The sequence below is a fragment of the Trachypithecus francoisi genome, unplaced genomic scaffold (genome assembly GCF_009764315.1).
Source record: "Trachypithecus francoisi isolate TF-2019V2 unplaced genomic scaffold, Tfra_2.0 Lachesis_group8, whole genome shotgun sequence".
Taxonomy (NCBI): domain Eukaryota; kingdom Metazoa; phylum Chordata; class Mammalia; order Primates; family Cercopithecidae; genus Trachypithecus; species Trachypithecus francoisi.
Window position 1 is genome coordinate 96,969,224 of NW_022681473.1, and position 24,980 is coordinate 96,994,203.

Below are 24,980 nucleotides of genomic sequence, written 5' to 3' on the forward strand. Positions count from 1 at the left end.
CATATTACAATTCATACATGATTGTATAAAACTTTAAGACTAGGCGTGATGGCTGACACCTGGAATCCCAACATTTTGGGAGACCAAGGCAGGTGGGCTGCTTGAGTCCCGGAGTTCAAGACCAGCCTGAGCAACATAGTGAGACCTCAATCTCTACAAAAAGAAATTAAAATTATCCAGGTAAGGTGGCCCTTACCTATAGTCCCAGCTACTTGGGATCACTAGATCAAGGCTGCAGAGGAAAAGAGGTTCTGACTAACTGTACAGGAGCTCTTAAAGCTTCCTCCCAGATGTGACATATATATCTTCTTTTCATAATTTATTGACCAGAGCAAGTTACATGGCTATGCTTAACATATAAAGAATGGGAAATGGCAAACTACCTTGTGCACAGAAGAGTTAGAAATATTTAGTAAATAGCATTAATGAAGACATGAGTGAATAAATAATCACACATTCTCTAATATCAAAATGTCTGGAAAGGTTAAGTAATTGGCATATACATTAAGTAAAGTCTAATATATCTTTGTGATTTTTTTTTCTTTCCAGATATATTCAGCCCCTGAAGAATACTGGCAGAAACACAACTGTCTTAATGCAGCTTTCCAGGAATGCTCCATTTTTTCTCTTTTCTTCCTTCCTCTAAGGCAGCTCTATACAAGTTTAGCAAAATTAAATATATGTGGAAGTGTTAGCGGATTCCTTCGAAGTAATTAGTGGGTTTTGCTTCATGAGGAGCAGGAAAAGCGAAAGTGACATGTATCAATTCCACGGCTCCTGAGTTTATTTCCGCAGGAAAAGTGAAAGTGACATGTATCAATTCCACGGCTCCTGAGTTTATTTCCGCAGGAAAAGTGAAAGTGACATGTATCAATTCCACGGCTCCTGAGTTTATTTCCTTGAGCTAAACCAAAATGAAACAAAGGGGCACTGTAAACAGACGAAAAAAAACAAAACCAAAAACCTGTCCAAAAAGTTGACTTTGTTCTGAATTCCTTTATAATTGCCTCAGTGTTTTTATATAGTTTTAAATACAACAGACACAGTTTAAAATAGTGCATGTCATTTGTTTTCACCATCTCCCACCTGTTCGTGAATGGCACTGGATAAGAATAAAGATGGCTAAACTAAGCATGGAGATGGGGAAAAGATAATGCTTATGCAAATGTCTGAAAAAACTTACATTATTTTCTAAACATAGAAGAGGAGGCTTAAGTACTAAAAATATATACAACTGCTCCCTTACATATTACTATAGCTGCTTTTATAAAACTTTAAAGAATTTGCCTATCTCCATTTATATTTTCTCAAAACTTTAGAATCAAAATCCTTACATTATTCCAGAAATAAAGGTGGTATAAATAAATATATTAGAGCTATGCATTCACCTTGCTTTTTGTTTGATTTTTAAGACAGGGTCTCACTCTGCCACCCAGACTGGAGTACAGTGGCATGATCTGGGCTCTCTGCAACCTCTCCATCCCGGGGTCAAGCAGTCCTCCCACCTCAGCCTCCCATGTAGCTGGGACTACAGGCACATGTCACCATGCCTGGCTATTTTTTAAAAAATTTTTTAGAGACAGGGTTACGCTATGTTGCCCAGGCTAGTCTTGAACTCCTGGACTCAAGATATTTGCCCACCTTAGCCTCTCAAAGTGCTGGGATTACAGGCATGAGCCCCTGCGTCCATCCCATTTACCTAGTTTGTTTATTTTAGTTTTAGATCATTTAAAAGAATTTCTTTTAGTTACTAATAGAATTTCATTACCATAACATTTTTCTCCTTGCCTTCTAGGTTAATACTCAAGAAATATCTGGGAATTTCTTGGATATTTGTGCACAGATGGAAGAAAGGAGTGGGGGTGGGGGGTCGGTATTGAGGATAAGATTAGCCAAAAGAACAATGTACACAATTAGGCAATTAACCATCCCTGTTCCATGGGACTCATGACCACCTCAGTCCTTCAATCCCACATTCCTAGATCTGTCCCTCTTCGAATTTTCTATGGGGCATAAGAGCAGAGGGTCAGAGCGCTCTGGTAATCTACATTACTGAACAATCTTCCCTGAATACAATCAAGAGAAGCAGCAAATTAGAAAGTCTGCTTTCCAGCCATTTTGTGTTCTAGGGGGCTCTAGTTCCTTAAAAAGAGACAAGGAGAGAAGAGATATTGGAATGAGATGTAGGCAGACAGATATAGATAAACTTTAAAGATGAGAAACGCCTTCTTTTCCCTCCTAGTATCTCACAGAGCACCCGGACATCTCATCATGCTCAGGTGGGTGAAAGGGGACTGGTAAATGTCCCATATTCTTCATGGTCTTATTGGCTGTCACCAAGAATGCTTGGTTCTTAGAAAGGATGCCATATTTCCCTTGCTGAGAGAACTGGGCCATACCTGCCAGCCCAATCAGCTGACATTTGGTGTGGTTCCTGGGTGACAGGGAGGATGGGGCATAGTAGATGGCTTCTCCAATGGTTGGCCAAGAGCCTGAGTCCACAGCAGTTGTGGAGGTCCTTGGTGACTAGAAACTGAACAATGAGGTCAGTGGCAGTCTGCATAAGAATATTCAAAAGGCTGGCCAGGAAACACACACACACAAAACTATGGCCCCGGCCTTCATAGATACTTACTAGTAACAGAAGAGTAGGAAAAACTATGGTCTTGGGGTAGATTAAGAGGCTCTCTACTTTTTGTCCTTCACTTCAGACATACACAGCAACTTGCCACTGTTTATGTCCCTGTTTTGCCAGATAATAGGGTGGCTGAAGTGAACTCCTAACCAAAGATGAAAATCTGTGTGATTGTGGTCAAGCAAAGGTATCAGGTCCATGGAATACTCACTGGACATACTCGAAGATAAGCAGCTTGCCACCAGCCTTGAACCCAGTCTTTCGTTGTTCCTGAGGTTGCAGTTCTTTAAGATACACTGACCGTCTTTGAAGATAACTCATAAAGATCCACATCAAAAAGAGACAGGAAGGCCCTGACACAGACAAGGGTTCAAGCCATGTAGATGAAAGAATGCGGTTTTCATCATTTTCCTGGCTTAAAGTGATGGGCATGTTCATAGAAGCCACATTCTTGAAGTTGGGAGCACTAAAAGTCCAGAACCAAGATGCAAGGAGGTCAGCACACAGATATCACTGTTGGCCAAGCACAGGTCCAACAATAGATGGCAGATGATCTGGAGCAGGGGCAACTTCCAAAAGTAGGAGTTAGTTACACTGATACCAGAACAGCCTGAGTATCTCCATGGGCTGCCCTGCTGAAGGTAACCTGGCTTTTCCTCCACATAACAGTTGGTATTTCAGGAGTTGGGCTAGAGATCCCTTTAAAAATAACAGCAATCTTATCAGGTTCTGGAAGTCTGTAGTCTGAGGACCAGGTGAAGAACCTACAGTTGATATCCTGCTCCTACAGGGCTGGGGCATGGGATTCTTGCCATGTGACTGGAGTGAAAGGAAATGCCACTTGTCCAGAGGATCTGACCCCATATTGTTTAATGATTACCTTGTTTCTGAAGTAGAGGTTTGTTCAAAAAAAGAATTTGAACATGTAGCATGTCCTTAGATGTCTGAACTCTTTTTACCTCTTAATTGAGATGGCCCTCAGCAAATCTGCATCTTAGCCCCTATGCATGACCTTTGGGTGGGGGTGGTTTCAAAAGGCGGCATCTCAGAAGGTGAGTCTATTTTCTTTGATGAATCTGTGGTCTCATCTCAGTGTCACCGTATCCACCCAAACTTGGGCTCCAGCTGGAGGAAGGCCCTGTTAGCCTGTGCATGTACTGTCTCCAGCTGCAGCCTTCAGAAAGTCCCTGGCATTCAGAGGCCAGGGCTTTGCCTCCTCCTTTATCTCTGTCACTTTATTTTCCTTCATCATTTCCTCTCTTCTCTACAGGGATATCACTTCATCAACTCTTCTTCAACCTACATTTCTTCCTCCACCAGCACCTCTCCACCTTCTTTTTACCCACCACCTCCTCTGCTTTCCTCATTTCTCCTGCTGCTATTGAGAAAATGGCACACTCCTCAGTTATCACTTTTTTAGCAAACTCACCCTACCAGCTATTGCCTGAGTCCCAGTCACAACCCTGTAGGTTATTCTCCCAATATTTATGGGGGTTGAGAGGGCACTCCTTCCTGAAAGCAGGATGCTCACCAAGCCCAGTGGTGCCAGTAGAAAACTAAGTCATCACAGGCAATGACTGGCAGGGTGGGGTGACCTGAAAATTGCCATACCTCTGGTTTCTAGCTCTAGAGGAGGGAGTGCCCCTGGTCCCAGAACAAGAGATAAACAATGAGGAAGAAGAGGCTCCACCTCCCAGAGGGAACAAAGAAACAGCCTCTACCTCTTTGGCAGCTGGGCATAAGCATATGCATTTTAATCAGACATTATATTGTGAATCTACCTCCACATTTTAATTTTATCCTTCCCTATAAATGTGATTACCAAAAAGGAAAGTTATTAAGATGTTCTTTTGAATTTCTGTAAGTAATCTTGTAGTCATTCAATATGAAGATCTGCATTATAGGATCTTATTTTATGATGCTAAAGGTTAATATTCTAGCAATAATTTTTGCATATTAATGAAATTAACGTTGTAGAGGCTGGAGCTCTGTACTTGTTCCCCATGTGAAGTCATGGGTAATATCTACAGAACTGAGGTGTAATAAAGAGTCATTAAAGTAACTTCATAATACCTCGAACTTTCTATGGACATTACTATCTGTCATATGAATAACTGAAAGTCCTCAGTGGGTACTGTCATTAACCTACAGTGGCACTTCAGAGAGAAGAATCTGTGTACACAGGTACCCATCCTTGCATAGGCGCAGGGAAATAACAGGTCATCTGCTCCTAAAGCCCACCATCATTTTTAGATGTGGATAGCTTTTTTCTCCAGTACAGCTTTAAATTCAAAGCCTGATTCTCAGAGACCCTAACAGAGAGGATGGATTGAAACTAGGCTTATTTACTCTTTCTAAAGGCCCCTGAAAGGCTCCTGGATGCACAAATTACTTTTAAAGGAGAAGATGCAAAAGGAGAAGAAAAACCATTTCCACTTCACTGAGTACATGACTTTTTTAGGACACATCCCAAACAAAACTGCAAACTAGGCAAAGTCTATCTCAGGACTCCACCCTCAGTATTTTCAAGTTTTCTTTCCTGATTTCTGGATCCGTAATTTTCTTCCTTTTTGTTTGGCAAGGAGGGATGTGTAACTTTCTTACAACCATACCTGATGATGGACAAATTTCTATCAATCACTCTCACAGTATGTTAATCTGTGTGTGTGTTTATACTCCTCTCTGCCTACTATATATTTACTTAACTTTATATCCCTGGACCTGAGTATAGTATCAGGATGCCCATAAGAGTTCTAGTAAATGCTTTAAATTGCATCCAATTTCTACATTTTAGGGTCAGAACTGGCCCTTAATCAAGTTTTCAGTTGCAAAATTCAGGACAACCTGCATAAGAATCACCTAGAAGGTATTTGTTAAAAATTAGATTCCCAGGCTCCACTTGGATTTCCTGAATCAAAATATGGATATAAGGTCCAGCTATCTGCATTCACAAGCTTCAGTTGTTTTATGTGATTCCCAAAGGCTGAAGACTTCTGTATATGAAGTGAGTTAAAAATAGTATAATATTCACCTGGATATTCACCTTTTTTTTTTTTTTTTAAAAGAGCAGTGGCTTTCAGAAAGGAGAAAAGCACTTCTAACCTGATCCCAGCTATTCCCATGTACTCCTCTGTATTCCACTCTATCCATAGGGGTAATAAACTTTTCCAGATATTTCCTTGTTTGTTGAAAGTGCAGACTACAACGACCAGTCCAAATGTGCACATGCACATGCATACACACCACACATGCTGAGAATCTAGCACAGTAGGCATTCAATGATCCAAAGAAAGTTTGGTGGGCTCAATTAAACACACCCAAGCTCATTGTACATAATGATTTAGCAATTCAAATGGAAACAAGTTTAAGGATTTACTGACAAGGCTACTTTTAAAAAGACCCTCTTCATTCTTTCTTTAAAAAAAAAAAAAAATCTGTCTACTTACACTCATTTTAGTTGAGATTTTTGACCCAAATACGGCTGCTTTTAAGGATGTCTCTACAGTGCTCAGCTGGTACAGTGTTGAAAAGGAGGTCATGGATATAAATAGAACAGTGATTTGGCCTGGGAACTACTCCCAAATGAAGGAAAATGGATTCCAGATGACTGCCTATCACAGAAAGCTCTCCTCCTGATAAAACTCTCAGTAGGTCTTTCAATGTGCCTTCCAGTTCCTGCACAGGAATCTCCATCGTGTGGAAAATACTGATTCTACCTCCCAGGTTGTTTATCATAAAGGATACTGAATACTGAAGCATGTTAGGAAAGAGAAATACATTAAAATATCCAGTCAAAATTTCATTCTAAATCATTGTTAGATGTGGGCAATTCTAAATTTATTTCTGATAGTCCTGTAAGATCTTCAACAACAGGGCTCCAGTTTCCCAGGTTCATCCACCTCAACCACTGTAATTTACTCCATGTCCCAATCAAAATGGATAACTCAATCTTCTTTGCAAACTTTCTGTACCTCCCACCACCATATTAATATTCAAAGTTATTGCTCTACCTCATCCACTCACTCTTTATAAAATAATATTGAGTCTATTATTTTTCAAGAATTTCTGATACAAGAACTTTAAATATATCCCCAGAGAATGGCAAATGTCTGCTATATTTTGAATAAACACATAAGGAGTGCTAAATAATGTTAATTGATGTCACAGAAGTAAATCCTGTGACCCAATTTAGCATATCAAGTGAAAATAAGAATTCATTTTTTAGTATTTTTTTGTGTGGCGGTTTCTTTTTTATTTTTTATTTTTAATTGTGGATATACAGTATAGATTACATATATAAAATATATAATTATCCTCAGTTATTTTTAAACGTACAATTAAAATATTTTTTTACTATAGTCATCCTGTTGTGCCAGCAAATACTAGGTCTTATTCATTCTTTCTCTTTTTTTGTGCCCATTAACCATCCCAACTTTCCTATGTCGACCCTACTACCCTCCCCAGTGTCTAGTAACCACCCTTCTGCTGTCTCTCTCCATGAATTCAATTTTTTATATTTTAGCTTCCACAAGTGAGAATGTGGGAAGTTTGTCTTTTTTTTTTCTGCTTGAAAACTTTATTAAAGTAAGGATTAAGCCTGAAAAAAGAACAATCAGAAATGCCAGCCCTTTGTATAAAATCAGCAAGAAAGAAGAAAGAGAAAGGGAGATAGAAAGGGAGAGAGGAGAGAGAGAGAGAAAGAAAAAGGGAGGGAGGGAAGGAAGGAAGGGAAGGAAGGAAGGAAACAGAAGGAAAGAGAGAAAGAAGGAAGTTTGTCTTTCTGTGCCTGGCTTGTTTCAATTAATAATGACTTCCAGGTCCATCCATCTTATTGCAAATGACAGGATCTCATTCTTTTTATGGCTGAATAGTACCCCATTGTGTATATATACCACATTTTCTTTATTCATTTATCTGTTAATGGACACTTAGGTTTCTTCCAAATCTTGGCTACTGTGAATGGTACTACAATAAACATGGGCGTGCAGGTCTCTCTTCCATATACTTATTTCCCTTCTTTTGGACATATACCTAGGAGTAGGATTGCTGGGTTGTAGGTTAGCTCTATTTTTAATTTTCTGAGGAACCTACAAACTGTTCTCCATATTGGTTGTACTAATTTACATTCCCACCAACAATGTACAAGGGTTCCCTTTGCTCCAGATTTTCTCCAGTATTTATTATTGCCTGTCTCTTGGGATAAAAGCCACTTTAACTGAGGTGAGATGCTATTGTATTGTACTGTTGATTTGCATTTCTCTGATGATCAAAGATATTAAGCACTTTTTCATATACCTGTTTGCCATTTCTCTTCTTGTGAGAAATATCTACTCAGACCTTTTGTCCATTTTAAAATCAGATTATTAGATTTTTTTTTTCCTATTGAGTTGTTTGAGCTCCTTATATATTCTGGTTATTAATCTCTTGTTAGATGGGTAGTTTGCAAATATTTTCTCCCATTCTGTGGGTTATCTCTTCACTTTGTTAATTGTTTCCTTTGCTGTGCAGAAGATTTTTAACTTGATGTGATCCCATTTGTCCGTTTTCACTTTCATTCCCTGTGCTTGTGGATGTTACTCAAGAAATCTTTGCCCACTCCAATGTCCTGAAGAGTTTCCCTGATGTTTTCTTTTAGTGGTTTCATCATTTGAAGTCTTAGATTTAAGTCTTTAATCCATTTTAATTTGATTTTTCTATATGGTAAGACATAGTGGTCTAGTTTCTTTCTTCTGCATATGCATATCCAGTTTTCCCAGCATCATTTATTGAAGAGACTGTCCTTTCCCAAATGTATGTTCTTGGCACCTTTGTCAAAAATGAGTTAACTGTAGATATATGGCTATATTATGGGTTCTCTGTTCTGTTCCACTGGTCAATGTGCCTGTCTTTATGCCAGTACCACATTATTTTGGTTACTATAGCTCTGTATTATAATTTGAAGTCAGGTAATGTGTATTGTTCTTTTTGCTGTATAGTTTTAGCTATTCTGGGTCTTTTGTGATTCCGTATATATTTTAAGGTTATGTTTTATATTTCTGTGAAGAATGTCATTGGTATTTTGACAGGAATTGCACTGAATCTGTAGTTTGCTTTGGGTAGTATAGACATTTTAACAATATTGATTCTTCCAATCCATGAACATGAAATATATTTCCATTTTTTATGTCTTCTTCAATTTCTTGAATCAATGTTGTATACCTTTCATTGTAGAGCTCTTCCACTTATTTGGTCAAGTTCATTCCCAGGTATTTAATTTTATTCCTCTGACTGTGTATTTTCAAATAGCTTGTCTTCAAGCTCACTAGTTCTTTCTTCTGCTTGATCAATTCTGCTATTAAAGAGACTGATGCATTCTTCAGTATGTCAACTGCATTTTTCAACTTTAGAGTTTCTGCTTGAGGTTTTTTAATTATTTCAATTTCTTTGTTAAATGTGCCTGATAGAATTCTGAATTCTTCTCTGTGTTATCTTAGTTTTCTTAGTTTCTTCAAAACAGGAATTTTCAGTTCTCTGAAAGGTCACATATTTCTGTTTCTCCAGGATTAGTCTCTGGTGTTTTATTTAGTTCATTTGGTGAAGTCACGTTTCCCTGGATGATCTTGATGCTAGTACATGTTCACCTGTGTCTGTGCATGAAGAATTCAGAATTTATTGCCGTCTTCACAGTTTGGGCTTGTTTGTACTTGTCCTTCTTGGGAAAGCTTTCCAGGCATTTGAAAGGACTTGGGTGTTGTGATCTAAGCCCTAGATCTAACGCCACGTGCATTAGCTCTGCATTAGGGGTCACCCAAGCCCAGTAATGCTGTGGTTTTTGCACACTCATAGAGGCACCACCTTGGTGGTCTTGGATAAGACCCAGAATCATTACCTGGATTACCAGGCAGAGACTCTTTTTTCTCTTTCCTTACTTTCTCTCAAACAATGGGAGTCTCTCTGTCTGTGCTGAGCCACCCAGGGCTTGGGATAGAGGGACACAAACAACCCTGTGGCCACCAACACTGGGACAGTGCTCGGTCAGACCTAAAGCCAATACAACACTGGGTCTTGCTTAAGACCTGCTGTAACCACTACCTGGCTACTGCCTTTGTTTTCTTAAGGCCCCTGGGCTCTAACGGCAGCAGGTGGCAAAGTTAGCCAGGCTTGTGTCCTTTGCTTCATTGCAGTGAGTTACCCCAAGGCCCAGGGAGGTCCAGAGATGCCATCTGAGAGCTAAGGATTGGAATTAAAAAATTTGGAAGTCTACCTGGGTTTTCTATTCTAGTGTGGTTGAGCTGGCCCTGAAACCATGAGACACCTTCCTACTCCTCCCTCCCCTTTCCACAGGCAGAGGAGCCTCACCCTGTGGCCACCAACACAGGCCCACAGGGACATTGGACAGACTACTGCTGATGTTCACTTAAGGCCCAGGCGCTCTTCAGTCAGCTTGTGTGAATGCTGCCAGGCCTGGGACTTATCCTTCAGGGCAGTGGGCTTCCCTCTGGCCCATGGCAGGTCCAGAAATGCTATTCAAGAACAAGCCTTGAATCAATGGCCTACTTATTATTCTACCTCACTGGGGCTGAGCTGGTACCTAAGGTGTAAGACAAAGGCCCTTTTACTTTCCCCTCTGCTTTTCTCAACCAGATGAAGTCGCTCACTATAGCCTCCACAATGGGGATTGTTGAGTCTCACTTGAAGCCAGTGCATCTTAGAGTCTTGCTCAAGGCCCACAGAATAGTAGCTGGGTACCGCTGGTGGTTATTCAGGGCCCAAGGGCTCTTTAGGTGATGGGTCCAGCTAGGATTGGATCCTTCCCTTCAATACAATAGGCTCCCTTGTGGCACATGGTGCATCTAGAAATGTCTGGGAACTAGTGCCTGGAATGGGGGCCTCATGACTCTGACCAGTGCCCTATCCTGCTGTGGCTGAGCTGGTATCCAAAATGCAAGACAAAGCCCTCTTTACTTTTCCCTCTCTTCTCCTTAAGTGAAAGGAAGAAGTCTCTTTTGGAGATGTAAGTTGCACTGCCTGGGGCTGAGGGAGGGGTGCTGCAAGCATTCCCTTAGCTGCCCAAGTTGGTATCTCAATAAGTTGTGTCTCCCACAAGTCCACTGGCTCCAGGCCCAGCTCAGCACTAAAACTTGCAGTACTTGTGGCCTGGACTGACTTTCAAGTCTGTTTAAGACCCCAGAGCACTTTAGTCCATGGTGGCAAGGTTTGGCAGAACTCAAGTTCTGACCGCCGGCATGTGTGATTCCCCTCTGCCTAGTGCTGGTCTAAATGCTCCCTCTGTGTAAGGGTGTCAGCTGAGTTCAGCCTGGTTTTGCTTTCTGCTGTGACAGGACAGCACTGAGTTCAATGCAAAGTCTCACAATCACTGCAGTCTCAAGTACACAAATTTCTCCATGCTTTGCAGCTACTACAGGGGGGGATTGGGAAGGTGTAGTGTCAACAGTTGAGGACTGTCTTTCCTGCACTCTTCAGTGTCTCTTTCAGCGATATGAAGTTTAAATCAGATACTGTGAGTATCCACCTGTTTTTGGTTCTTACGAAGCTATTGGCGTGTGTTTGTGCACGCACGCGTGCAGATGGCTGCTGAATGTGGTGTCCCTGTGAAGGAGACAATCAGTGGAAACTTCTGTTGTGCCATCTTGATCCACCCCTCAATAATTCATGTTTTAAAGGAGACCATCTTAACCCATAAATCCTACAATTTTTATATATCTACGGAATTACTATCTTTTATTTTCTCAGAATAAATATAGATTTACAAAAAAGCCTCCCCAGTCCCTCTTCCAGAAGTCAAATTTGTCACATGCTTACAAGTCCACCTTTTGTGCCATATCTTTTCTGAAAGTATCTCCAGTTCTCAGTAGAATAATATATTTGATTCCTTCAGAACACCAATAAAATTTGTTTTTTATATATCTTATACTGAACTCATTTATATTTCATACCAGAAGAGCTGGTACCATTCCTACTAAAACTATTCCAAAAAATTGAGGAGGGACTCCTCCCTAACTCATTCCGTAAGGGCAGCATCATCCTGATACCAAAACCTGGCATAGATACAACAAAAAAAAGAAAAAAACTTTTAGGGCCAGCATCCTTGATGAACACTGAGGCAAAAATCTTCAACAAAACACTGGCAAACTGAACCCAGCAACAAATCAAAAAGCTTACCCACTATCAGTCAGGCGCAGTGGCTCACATCTGTAATCCCAGCACTTTGAGAGGCCAAGGCAGACAGATCACGAGGTCAGGAGTTCGAGAGCAGCTTGGCCAACACAGTGAAACCCCATCTCTACTAAAAATACAAAAATTAGCCAGGCGCGGTGGCAGGCGCATGTAATCCCAGCTCCTCGGGAGGCTGAATCAGAACAATCACTTGAACCCAGGAGGCAGAGGTTGGAGTGAGCTGAGATCGCGCCATTGCACTCCCGCCTGGGCAACAGAGTGAGACTCCATCTCAGGAAAAAAATATATATATTAATTACCCACTATCATCAAGTAGGCATTATCCCTGGGTTTCAAGATTGATTCAATATATGCAAATCAATAAATGTGATTCATCACAGAAACAGAACTGAAGAAAAAAACCACATGATTATCTCAATAGATGCAGAAAAAGACTTTCAATAAAATTCAACATCCATTCATGTTAAAAACTCCCAATAAAATAGATATTGAAGGAACATACCTCAAAATAATAAGCACCACAAATGACAAGCCCAAAGCCAACATCATAACCAATGGGCAAAAGCTGGAAGCATTCTTGAAAACCAGCACAAGACGAGGATGCCCTCTCTTGCCTATCCAACATAGTATTGAAAAAGGAATTAAGAAAACAATCCCACTTAAAGTAGCAACAAAAAGAATAAACTACTTAAAATTAATCAACGATGTGAATGATCTGTACATTGAAAACTAATATATTGATTAAAGAAATCAAAGAAGACACATCAGTGGAAGAATATCTGTTCATGGAATGGAAAAAATAATATTGTAAAAATGTCCATAAAACCCAGAGTGACCACAGATTCAATGCAATCCCTATCAAAATTCCAATGGCATTTTTCACAGAAATAGAAAAAATAATCCTAAAATTCATATATAACTGCAATATCCAAAATAATCTTGAGAATGAAGAACAAAGCTGGAGCCATCAGATTTACTGATTTCAAGCTAATCACTACGGAATTGTAATGAAAATGGTACGGTGTTGGCATAAAAACAGACACATAAGCCAATGACACAGAATGAGATCCCAGAACTAAATCTACACAATCTTTTACAAGGACACCAAGAAAACACAATGAAAGAAGAATTTTCTCTTCAATAAATTGGTTGGGAAGCTAGATTGGGTTGGGGAAATGAAATTAGATCCTTCTCTTATGACATACAGAAAAATCAACTCAAAATGTAATAAAGACGCAAATGTAAGTCCCAAAACTAAAACTCTTAGCTAAAAACATAAGGACAAACCTCTGTGACACTGGCCTTAGCAATGAGTTTTTTGGATACACCAACACAGTCACCAAAAGCAAAAATAAGCAAATGAGATTACATCAAACTAAAAATATTCTGCATAGCAAAAAAAAAAAAGGAATCAACATAATGAAAAAGGTAACCTACAGAAGGGGAGAAAATATTTGCAAACCACATGTCTGGTGAGGGGTTAATAGCCAAAATATTCAAAGAACTCATACAATGTGGTAGCAAAAACACCAAACAGCCCAATTAAAAAATGAACAAAGGACCTGAATAAACAGTTTCAAGAGAATACACAAAAATGACCAACAGGTATATGAAAGGGCTCAAAATTAGTAATCATAAGGGAAGTGCAAATTAAAGCCACAATGAGATATCACCTCACACCTGTTAGAATGATGATTATCAAAAATCTGAGATAACAAATGCTGATGAGGGTATGGAGAAAAGGGAACGTTTGTACACAGTTTTTGAGGGTGTAAATTGGTACAGCTATTATGGAAAACACAATGGAGATTCCTAAAATATTAAAAGCAAAACTATAATTTTCATCAACCCCACTTCTGGATACATATCCGAAGGAAATGAAATCAGGATATTGAAGAGATATCTGCACTTCCATGTTCACTGCAGCATTATTCAAAATAGCCAAGATGTGAAATCAACCTGTGTCTATCAACAGATGAATGAATAAAGAAAATGTGACACATATACACACATACATACACATACACAGATATATGTAATGAAATATTATTCAGCCATAATAAAGAACAAAATTCTGCCATTTGTGGGTGAATCCAGAGGACATTATGCTAAGTGAAATAAGCCAGACACAGAAAGACAAATACTGTATGATCTCACTTATAAGTAGAATCTAAATAACTCTCTGTGTTTCTCATATGAATAGAGAGTAGAATGGTGGTTGCCAAGGGGTGAGGGTGGAAGAAATGGGAAGATGTTAATCAAATGGCAGAATTTTTCAGTTATAAGGTGACTACGTTCTGGGGATCTACCATATAGCATGCCGACTATATTTAATAATGCTGTATTTCTGCTGAGAGTAGATCTCAAAGTGTCCTCACTATACACACACACAAACACACACAAAGGATAATTATGTCTGATAATAGATCAACTATATATTAATTTGATTGTGATAATCATTGCACAATCTATACATATATCAAACTGTCATATTGTAAACCTTAAATTTATACAGTTTTATTTAATTATTAATATAACTCAAAATAGCTGGATAAACAAATACATAAAATCCAATAAATAAAATCCAAATCGAATAAAATAAATATCTCAATAGTGTTATTACCCAATGCCTAGATTAGTCCTTAAACACAGTATGTGATCAATAATTATTGAAAATGAAATTAATGAATAAACATACATTAAAAATTTAGCATGGTACCTGGCACATATTAAGCATTCAGCCAGTATCAGTCCCTGTCCCTTCTTTTATAGCAAATTCCTCAAGACATTCTCTCTGATCTTGGTCTTCTGTCATATGAATAACTCCAGATGGAGTCAATTGCTGCTACTGTTGATCAGTTTACAACAATTTTCCACATACATATCATGATTTTGAATTATGAATAGACAAATTCCAAACAATAATCATTTGCTGAACAAGTTTTTTGTGTCAACTGCAACAAATACGTGAGACCTCTAATACTGCTCCCATTTTATAGATGCAGAAGCTGAACACAGAGCAGTTATGTGACTTACTCAATTAGGTGACAAAGATATAATTAAAATCAGGTTTTCAGACTTTATCTTCAATACCCTTTCCCCTACATTTAGCTGCCATTGCACTGTCATAGGCAACTACAACAGTCCTCATTCTGGGCTCTCTCTGATGGTCAAAGGACTTTCTATTAAGCAGAGGACTGAAACATGCCCCATTGGATATGAGGCAGTGACACTAATTATGGAATTTGGTAAGGGAAAAAGAGGCACAAAGTTGCCCTTTGATGACAGCATAAAAGAGCTATCCAATATTAAACTTTGACTACCATAGGAAAATATAACATTAATCCAATATTAAACTTTGACTACCATAGGAAAATATAACATTAAAAAATGCTTTGGACAATCTTAAGAACAGCATTATCTTAATAGACAGCTTTCATAGACTCCAACACATATGCACATATGCATGTACATGTGCACGCCCTCCACCCCAACACATACAGCTAGATCAGCAGTCTCACAGGGATTTTGCTTCAAGTGATTTCTTATATTTTTCCAACTTGAAAGCCATGTTACCCATTTCAAAGCTTGAAAAATGCATCAAAACTTATTTATATCCATTTTAACCCAAATTTAAGATGACAGAGTTAAATTCTCACCTTTCTACTTTAAAAGATGTTTGCAAAAATAAACACAAATCATTTAAAACTTGCCATGGGTTTTTACTTATTAATAGGGAGGCAGCAGCATTGATTTGCAGTTTGAAAACATTTTCCTAGCAAACTACATACAGCTCCAACACTAAGAATTTAGAATCTGAGAATCTCATAGAATCAGGGGACCTACTGAGAGCTGTTCCCACCTGCCCCATCAAAAGGTTGTGGTGTATCACTCCTGTGATCAAAGCATATGCTTCAGCCAGTCTATTTCATTGTTAGGAACATGGATTTTCATAGGGATCTTCTGTGCTGAAATTATTCTTTTAACTTTTGTACAAAGATCCTCTTTAACCTCCAGGAGCCAAAGAGAACAAGTGTTTATGATATTCAACACATATTCAAAAATAGTGCACATTTGTTGAATACCTTAAAAAAGGAAACCTAGTTATATTTTTACCTCTAGGCTAGAATTCAAATTGCAATTTACAAAGTCATGCTCATCCTCTAATTACTACATTGAGGGCCTCATGTTTGTAATAAGGACCTTTGGCTGATGGTTCTTTTCAGCCTCAGAACAGTCGTGTGACATACTATTGTTTTCATTTTAAAAAGATGAACTCTGGTAATTTGTCAAAGTTTCTGGAGAGATCATACCAATTTATAAATAAATAAAGATTTCATTTTATGTATTAAAAGTAATGGCAAAACCCACAATTACTTTTGCACTAACCTATAGTATTTAAGTGCCAGAACAATTTTTTTTCCTGGTTCTGCATCTAGGTAATTGGAAACACTAGCTATCTGACATATGAATGGTTTAAACCATTGCTTTCTAAAATACGAGCTTTTAACTAAATCAGAACTAAATTCAAGTAACATCTGCAATTTAGTAAACTCATCTTCAAAAGGGACACTTAGTATTTGATAGCACAACAGAGCAATCATAATAATTTAATTGTACATTTTAAGAGGGTCTAACTGGATCGTTTGTAACACAAAAAGTAAATACTTGAGGGAATGGGTACCCCATTTTCCATGATGTGATTATCACACATTGCATGCCTGTATCAAAACATCTCACATACTCCATAAATACATACACCTACTATATACCCACAAACATTGAAATAAAAAATTTAAAAAGACAAAAGGGACATTGTAACACCTATTCCACAGGATTGTTCTGGAAAATAAGTGAAATATCACAATTTAAGCACTTAACACTGAGACTGGAACACAGTTTGGATTCAGTAAATGTGAATTCTATTAGTTTCATTTCGCTTTCAGAAATTTTCACTTTTGAAATCACTGTTATTAAATGATAAATAGTGGGAGAAGTACAGCATTTCTGTTACATAAAAGCATTAATTAAATGTTTGTTTAAAAAAGGTAACAGAAACACCTCAATTCAGTGAGATTTGCACATTGCATTAAGGCTATCCTATGAGATAAGTGAGATAGTGGTCCTGCCTAGAAAATCAATTTCCATTTTAGTAAACTCACCCTATGTACAAACTAAAAGCAAGTTATTCATGCTGTTCTGCTGAAACGGTTAGTGGCAAAAATAAATGAGCAGTTTGAGCTTAGAGCTTAACTTCTTTACAGTTTCTTGATATACAAAAGAGAAATACTGTGTAATAACACAATTAACTCTATAAAGCTAATGAAAATCTTTCATTTGCATCATGGGGTAGCATTTATTCTTATTAGAAATAGGAAATCCTGGCAACATGGATTAATCTACTAAGAGAACTTACTAGAGACTTATATCATGAAGAAATATCCACACTGCCTGTAGAAGTGATATGCCTTCTCTTGGGATTTCAGTCTGCTCAGGCTGCTATACCAAAATACCATAGACTGGGTGGCTTAAACAACAGGAATTTATTCCTCATAGTTCTGGAGGCCGGAAAGTCCAAGATCAAGATGCCAACCAATTCACTTCCCAGGTGAGGGCTCTCTTCCTAGCTTACAGGTGGCTGCCTTCTTACTGCGTCCTCACAAAGAGGAGAGACAGCAAGCTCAAGTCTCTTTTTCTTATAATGATTCTAATTCCATCATTGACGACCCCACATTCAAGACCTCATCTAAACTTACTTAACTCCAAAATACTCCACCTCTAAATATTATCACATTAAGTAGGGCTTCAACATATGAATTTTGGGGGGGGGGTCACAAATATTCAGTTCATACTGCTTGTAAAAATCAAAAACATCAATCTCTTTGCAGTTGCCACCACTCTTTAGAAATTAAATATCAATAGGGACAAAAATAACCCCAAAACACTTTGAAAAATTCAGCAAGACACTTCATTAATATTAACTTCTGCTTAGCAATTGAAAGTATTTTAGCCTTCTAACTGTCTTCAGAATATGCCACAACACTAAAAGAAATGTTCTCTGAATATAGAAGAAAAATAATTCAGGCTATCATATTAGAATATAAAAAATAGACATTTGGCGTTCAGTTTCATAGTATTGGTCACAGACAACCCACAAGTCATTATGGCTTTAAGAAAACCGTCATCGTTATAAATTCCACATTGTAATTCAGAGTATGCACCTGGAACCATCTTTAAGAATCTTTGAGGCCCCATGAAGATGACACAAATAATGCATTTCGAAAAGCTATTTATCTCCTTCCCTCCTTATCTTTTATTTCTCTCTACCCTTCCTTCACAGTCTTTGGCATACAGTGCAATTCTAATAACCTAAAAGAATAAATTCAAATAAATAAGCATTTTATCTATTTCTAGTAAGCGTTGGATACATAATGTTTACATACATAAAAATGCCTGCACATGTACAACACACACACTCACACAGACACACACGCTTCCCATATGGGACCAGATATACCTGTTTGAATAGTATGTACATTTACTACCATGAAGCAGACACTGTTCTAAGCACTTTACATAAATCTCATTTAAAAGCTCACTAAATAAAACTATAAAGTGATAAAATTAGTCTCTTATTTACAGATGATAAAACTGAGGCAGAGAGATTAAATAAGCTATGAAAGGTGGAAAGACGAGAACTCCAACTAGTGCACTCAAGATAGCACTGGGATTCCACAGCCTCGGCTGAATGAATTGAAAGAAACGTATCTTACCCTTGCCTCTTCCTTATCTCCAACTAAAGTGCTCGCCAAAGGCAAACATATAAATGAGGTTAAACCCTCTTCAGGTAATTTTTACAGCATTATGGTATTTTGAAACTGACAATATAACTCCCCCCATAGAAAGCTATCAGAACAGAATGCTTATCTGTGACTTTCACCTTACTTCCTAAAGCATATAAATGAGTTCTTTTCTATTCACTAAAATTGTTCTAAAAATACATTCTAATTTCCATAACATTTTAAAGGTTCTATGGAAGTCATGGCTCCTTATCAAGTGAGTTATAAATGTTTATTGAGTGAATGAATGAGTTGAATAAATTTTTGACTTAAGACATTCTTATTTCCTAACTTACTAAAAAACATTATTGCCTTGTTTCCAACAAAATATCAGCAAAAGCAAATGATGTTGATGTTGATGGAGACTACTGAAGAGAACTAACATAAATCTTAAACAATGCTCAATTTTAAAAGTGTGTGCACTGATCATTAAAAGAGAAAATATGTAAATTTGGGGGAAAATGAAGCAGTTACTCTTTACTAAATGGAACTGGCATTTCACGCTGCAAATGAAGTAAAATGGCATATACATATTTATAAAATTCCAACAATAACTTAAGTACCTAAGTACTTTAAAAGGCTTTCTGTTTTACAACAAAACAAGGTGGAAGTGAAGCATTTCATTTTTCTGTGAAATCTAATTCATGCTGAAGCGATATCCTTGAGAATCTGTTGCATTTTCTAAAATCTGGCTTAAGGTCCAGTGAAGTAGCTTCGCATCAAGTGGCAAGACAAATCAAAATTCTTGAGGCATAAAGTTGTGTAGCCCTAAAACTCTATGTCAGAAACATCTGTTTTCAGCTTTTACAAAGGAGGTTAAAGATGGGGATTTATGTCTGCTATAGCTCCTTAGCCAATGTACAAATTCAGGTGCTGTGAGTATTATCAGTACAAAGCCTCGGCAGTCTTCACCGAGATACCCGGACTAAAAGGGCTTGCCTGACTGTCAGTTTCCCTGGGATATTAACATGCACACTCAAAAGCGAACACTGATCACTTATATGTAAGCTTATGTACAAGCATCTCTATCATGGATGTTTATCACTATTAACTTTTGCATTTTGTATTTATTTTTAGAAGGTGCCATGGTTTGAATGTGTTCCTCAAAATTCTTGATCCCCAATACAAAAGTATTGAGGGTGGGACCTAATGGGAGGTCATGAAGAGGGAGCCACTATTTGAAGAGCTTGTAGGAATAGGTTCACTCTGCTTTCTCTTGCCCTTTGCATTCATCCATGTTGGGATATAGCAAGGAGACCCACACCAGATGCCAGCACCTTCATCTTGAACTTCCCAGACTTAAGAACTGTGAGAGATTAAATTTCTGTTCTTTATAAATAACCCAGTCTCAGGTATTCTATTATGACAGCACAAAATGTATTAAGACAGAATGTCTAGATTTTTTTTCCCACAAAGTGGTTAAGGAATTACAGTTAACAGGAGTCTACAGTTAATAGAAGACTAGAGCATAATAATATGCTGGCATAAATTAAATGCAATGTACATGATCTTAATGGCTTTTCTGACCCCTTTAATTGGTATTCATGGAGTTTGCAATTTATAAAGTTAACACAGTGTTTTCATTGGCCTTAAAGGACTTTTAGAAGAATTCAATGTATCTAGTAATTTTCACACTGTATTAATTCCAAGAGAGTCCCCAAGCACATTTTCTGCATTTTCAAGGAGGGATATAACCAACCGCCTAACTCTAGTATCTCAGTGATTCTAATCCTGTTTTAGTATTTAAAAGCTCAGTGGACATCTCTATATCCTTTGATGAGGTTGCCATATTCAGTTCCCCTTTAACACTGTAGATCTGTCCTATGTACCCTCTGATTCTAAGCTTAATTCTGTCCAGGGAAAAGACTCTGCTTCTTTATCAAAGTTTGTACTGATACCCGTATTTATACTTTCTATCTAGACATGCCACCTGGTTTCCAGTTCCTGTCATCTAGACCCCTTGGGCCCAGTCCCAAGGTCTTGTGTTCCCTAAGAGTTTTCCTGGATTTCCTCCTACTTTGCTAATTGGCCTGAACTCTGCTTTTCCAGCTAGACTTATAATACTTGCATTCCTTTGCCAATATGAACTTTGTGTTGTTGTTTTTCAGATTTTCAACATCAGATTCCCTAATGTAATAGAATTTTGGTCCTGGTATTTCCTGGTTGCACTATCTTGTCTTACTGTGGACTTCTTCCCAATCTAAACCTGACAATGTTTAATGCCATGGACATTTGCAAACCACACTTGAAAGCTGTGATGGGAATACTCCCTCTACCTTTACTCTAACAGAGAAAAGTATTTTATCACTAACATTTTTTTTTTCAGATGGAGTCTCACTCTGTTGCCCAGGCTGGAGTGTAGTGGCAAGATCTCGGCTCACTGCAACCTCTACCTCCTGGGTTCAATCAATTCTCCTGCCTCCGCCTCCCGACTAGCTGGGATGACAGGTGTCCACCACCATCCCTGGCTAATTTTTGTATTTTTAGTAGAAACAGGGTTTCACCAGGTTGGCCAGGTTGGTCTTGAACTCCTGACCTCAAGTGATCCACCCACCTTGGCCTCCCAAAGTGCTGGGATTACAGGTGTGAGCCACCGCGTCCGGCCATCACTAACATTTTTAGAGTTACCTGGGCAAGGTGATTTTTAAAACCAGATCAACTTTTATTCCATTTCACTGTTTTAAAAATATACCTCTTATTGCCTGCACCTGGGACCACTGCTCCCACAATACTTCTTTTGGTATGCTACTTTCCATAGGAGGAATGAAGACAGAGGTGCCGGCTGGTTTCTAACAAAGAGAAAAGATGGCAGATGGGAGAATCTCCAACTTGACAGTATAACTACAGTTACTGATTCTGTAACATTGTTTTTAAACAGTTTCTACTTGGTCTCTGTCATTTGATCTTTGTCTAGATCACAGCCTAAATTGTACAAAAACTATAGGCTTTAGAATCAGACAAGTCTCAGTCCAAATCTGACTTATGAGCCATGTTATCTGGATTTAACCTTTCCAAAACTCAGTTTTCTTATCTGATAATATACAAGAGTCCAAAAGCTAAAGAACTTGGAGTCCAATGTTTGAGGGCAGAAAGCACCTAGCACAGGAGAAAGATGGAGGCCAGAAGACTCAGTCCAGTTTAGTCCTTCCACATTCCTCTGCCTGCTTTTATCCTACTCACGGTGGCAGCTGATTAGATGGTACCCACCTGAATTGAGGGTAGGTCTGCCTCTCCCAGTCCACTGACTCAAGTGTTAATCTCCTTTGGCAACACCCTCATAGACACACCCAGGAACAATATTTCTTATCCTTCAATCCAATGAAGTTGACACTCAATATTAACCATCTCAGCTAGTAAGTATATGTATCTAGGATAGGTGTATAGGGCTGCTTTGGCTGCTTATTCAGGATTAGGGAGGTTGAGTTTGGGAAATCCAGACTGGAAATACAATATATGCTAAATCCATAGCAATAATGGTTTGGCCAGAGAAGGAAAGACAAATAAAGAGATATTGGTCCTGTATAGGATTAAAAAATTACATTGGGAGAAATGCATCAGGAGGGATATAAATTAGAAAACTTCTATTTGACCAGCCTGATTTGTAATCTTCATAAACATTCTAGTGTATTTTCTAGAAAATATACATAGTGCTATTTTAAACCATGAACTATTTGCTAAATTTTTAATTGCTATTGAAACAATTATGCAATCCACGTAAGATTCTAGGTAAAGTTGTAGAGTTATCAATTAGGTAGATATGGAGCTAAATGGCTCAAAATATTGCTATGATCTTAATAAGAAATAAAGAATTCACCAAATCAAACCAACAAATGGTGGTTGGCACCAATTTTGGAAGTTTTTCTATTATGTAGCTTGGAAAATTAAGGTACTTCCTCAAAAACCCATTAGTCATTTGAGCAATAGCTGGAGTATTTATATATAGGTCTTTTTTTTAAAGAATTATAGAGATCTCAGTTAATAATGCAGTACAAAATACTGATTAGCCATATTTGATAATACAATGCATATTTTAACTTGCTATTTCTTTTTAACTGTAAAAATAAAATTCTTAGTTTATATTGGAATCCTATTTTCTAAGCAAGAATAATTCTGTGGTAAAAAGTTGCCTAAAATTCAACAAGTTTAATTTTTTAATAAAAATAAACGTAGAGAAGTAGCTATACAGAATTTTTCCTTACTGAGCAATATCACGATTCTTCACAGTTATCTATGTCAATACAAATCAACTCATATTGAAAGTTTACTCATAAAGAAGAAACACCTGTATTCTCTATAAAGATTTCTAAATTAAAGAGTTGTCAATTATTTAGTATTAAGTTAAAAAATCAATTTAAGATGACAAGTTACTATTAACATTTATATGTAAGTAACTAAACTCCCTTACCTTATAAATATCCAAAAATCCACACTGGTGGTCAAATCTGGTGTACAGTTCATTCAGCATGCTGATTACTTGCATGGGAGTACACTGGGCACATATGGCTGTGAAGCCAACAATGTCTGAAAAGAGCATGGTGACATCATCAAACTTTCTGGCCTGTACTTGCTGCCCTTGCCACAATTGCTGGGCTACATCGCCAGGGAAAATAGAATATAGAAGATCCACTGTCTTCTTTTTCTCTTCTTCCAGGGCCTGGTGAGTTCTTTCTAAAGTTGCCTTTAATTTATCCATCCTTTTCTTCAAGCCATCTTGGGCCTTTGCCTGCTCACCAACCAAAATGACATCTCGGGTGGCATCATGGATAGGGATGTCTGAGAGATGTAGCCCTCGGCCCATGAGTTCATCCAACTTGTCCACACATGGAGAGCCCAAAAATAAAATGGAATTTGACTCTGGAACATGGATCATTTGTCCTTTGACTTCCATCACCTGTGAAATTAACATGGAATTTTGATCAGTACTCTTCACATAGTAGGTTCACAAAATTTAATATATTATCTGATGAATAGAAAGAAAAAAATGTTTTATTAGCAATACTCAGTTACTGCATCCATATAAGCAAATTTAAATCTGATTGTCAGCCAGTTTAAAATTCATGGTTCTGAAGATAAACAATTGTTTTATATCTCACTCAGCTACTTTCTAAAGACAATAATGAAATGGAAAGTGAGATCAGTGAAAAGTGAATCAGGAAAACATTTTTTATTTAAGATGATACTCTCAGGTACATCATGAAACTGGTTTATGAGCCAATTCAAAAGCTTTCAGCTTGCTAAATAATAATAAAATTATGGTAAATCCATCTGTCAAAATAACTATATTTAACTGTCATTAAAATAATACCCCTTTCAGAAAATAAATCCAGGAGGTTAAAATGAATCAAAGTAATTGTTTGGCCTTATGTAAATCATTTCTCAACCATTATAGTACTTTGAAAATGTCCTAGTTATTGCGCTGGTTAGATTAGTGGACAGCCCTCTTATTCTTAAAGATAAAAATATAAACTAGATATCATTAAGCTAACATTATCAGAAAATATCACTCAACTAGCATGTTCATATAAGCTAAAAATAAATGAAAAATAATAATTATAATACTGAAGGAATTTGGGTCATATGATAAAGAATCTGAGGGTACAATAATTTAAATCTATTCCTCTTTTCTATGCCCTTTCACTGGAGAATTTAGGGAACTGAGATTTAACGGGAAACAGCGAACACAAGCTTACACCCGGTAGCCTAACGAACACCTTCAGAGGGCACGAACAATGAGCACCAGTAGAAAAGGAAGGTGAAGGTGGGGTATGGCTACAACTATAGCTATTTAGATTGGACTAAGGTGAAACTAAGAACACCTGGAGAAGAAGCTAGTTGCAATTACTTAGAAAGAATAGGCTAAAAGTCGACCAATTGGGACTGTGCATCAGTTTCATCTATGTTCCACTATCACACAGAATGTGCTCAATACGTGTATTTTCCTGTCTTCTTTATAGCTACATAGTTAAGCTAGTTGATAAAAACTGGTGGCACTGAACAAACATGTAATAAACTGTAGGGATTTGGATTTTTAAGTCCGTTAATATTTTTACTTTGCTCCCTTGTACCATTCACCAAGATCTTAATTATATAAGAAAATAAAATGGAATCTTGCTTGATGTTATGATTTTTATGGAATTAACTGCTCACTTTACCTTATGTAAAATTTCTGCTAAAGTTCAGTATTTCATCCTTTTATTTATATTACTCTCATTTATTCACTAAAATATTTATTATTTTCTGTTTACTAATAATGCTCTGCTCTGGATGATAAGGATAGAAAGATAAAATATGGTTCCCCTTTTCAAACATACCACAGTATGGTGGAGAAC

At 37.6% G+C, this 24,980-nt stretch overlaps 1 protein-coding gene across 1 annotated transcript in view; it reads right to left on the reverse strand.

Annotated features, from left to right (window-relative positions):
• Positions 1-24,980, reverse strand: part of GUCY1A2 (guanylate cyclase 1 soluble subunit alpha 2) — a 327,273-nt gene that overhangs the window by 91,666 nt on the left and 210,627 nt on the right. Inside the window, exon 5 of the mRNA XM_033205254.1 lies at positions 23,057-23,542. Coding sequence (XP_033061145.1) covers positions 23,057-23,542 — 486 coding nt within the window. The remainder of the gene's footprint in view (positions 1-23,056; positions 23,543-24,980) is intronic.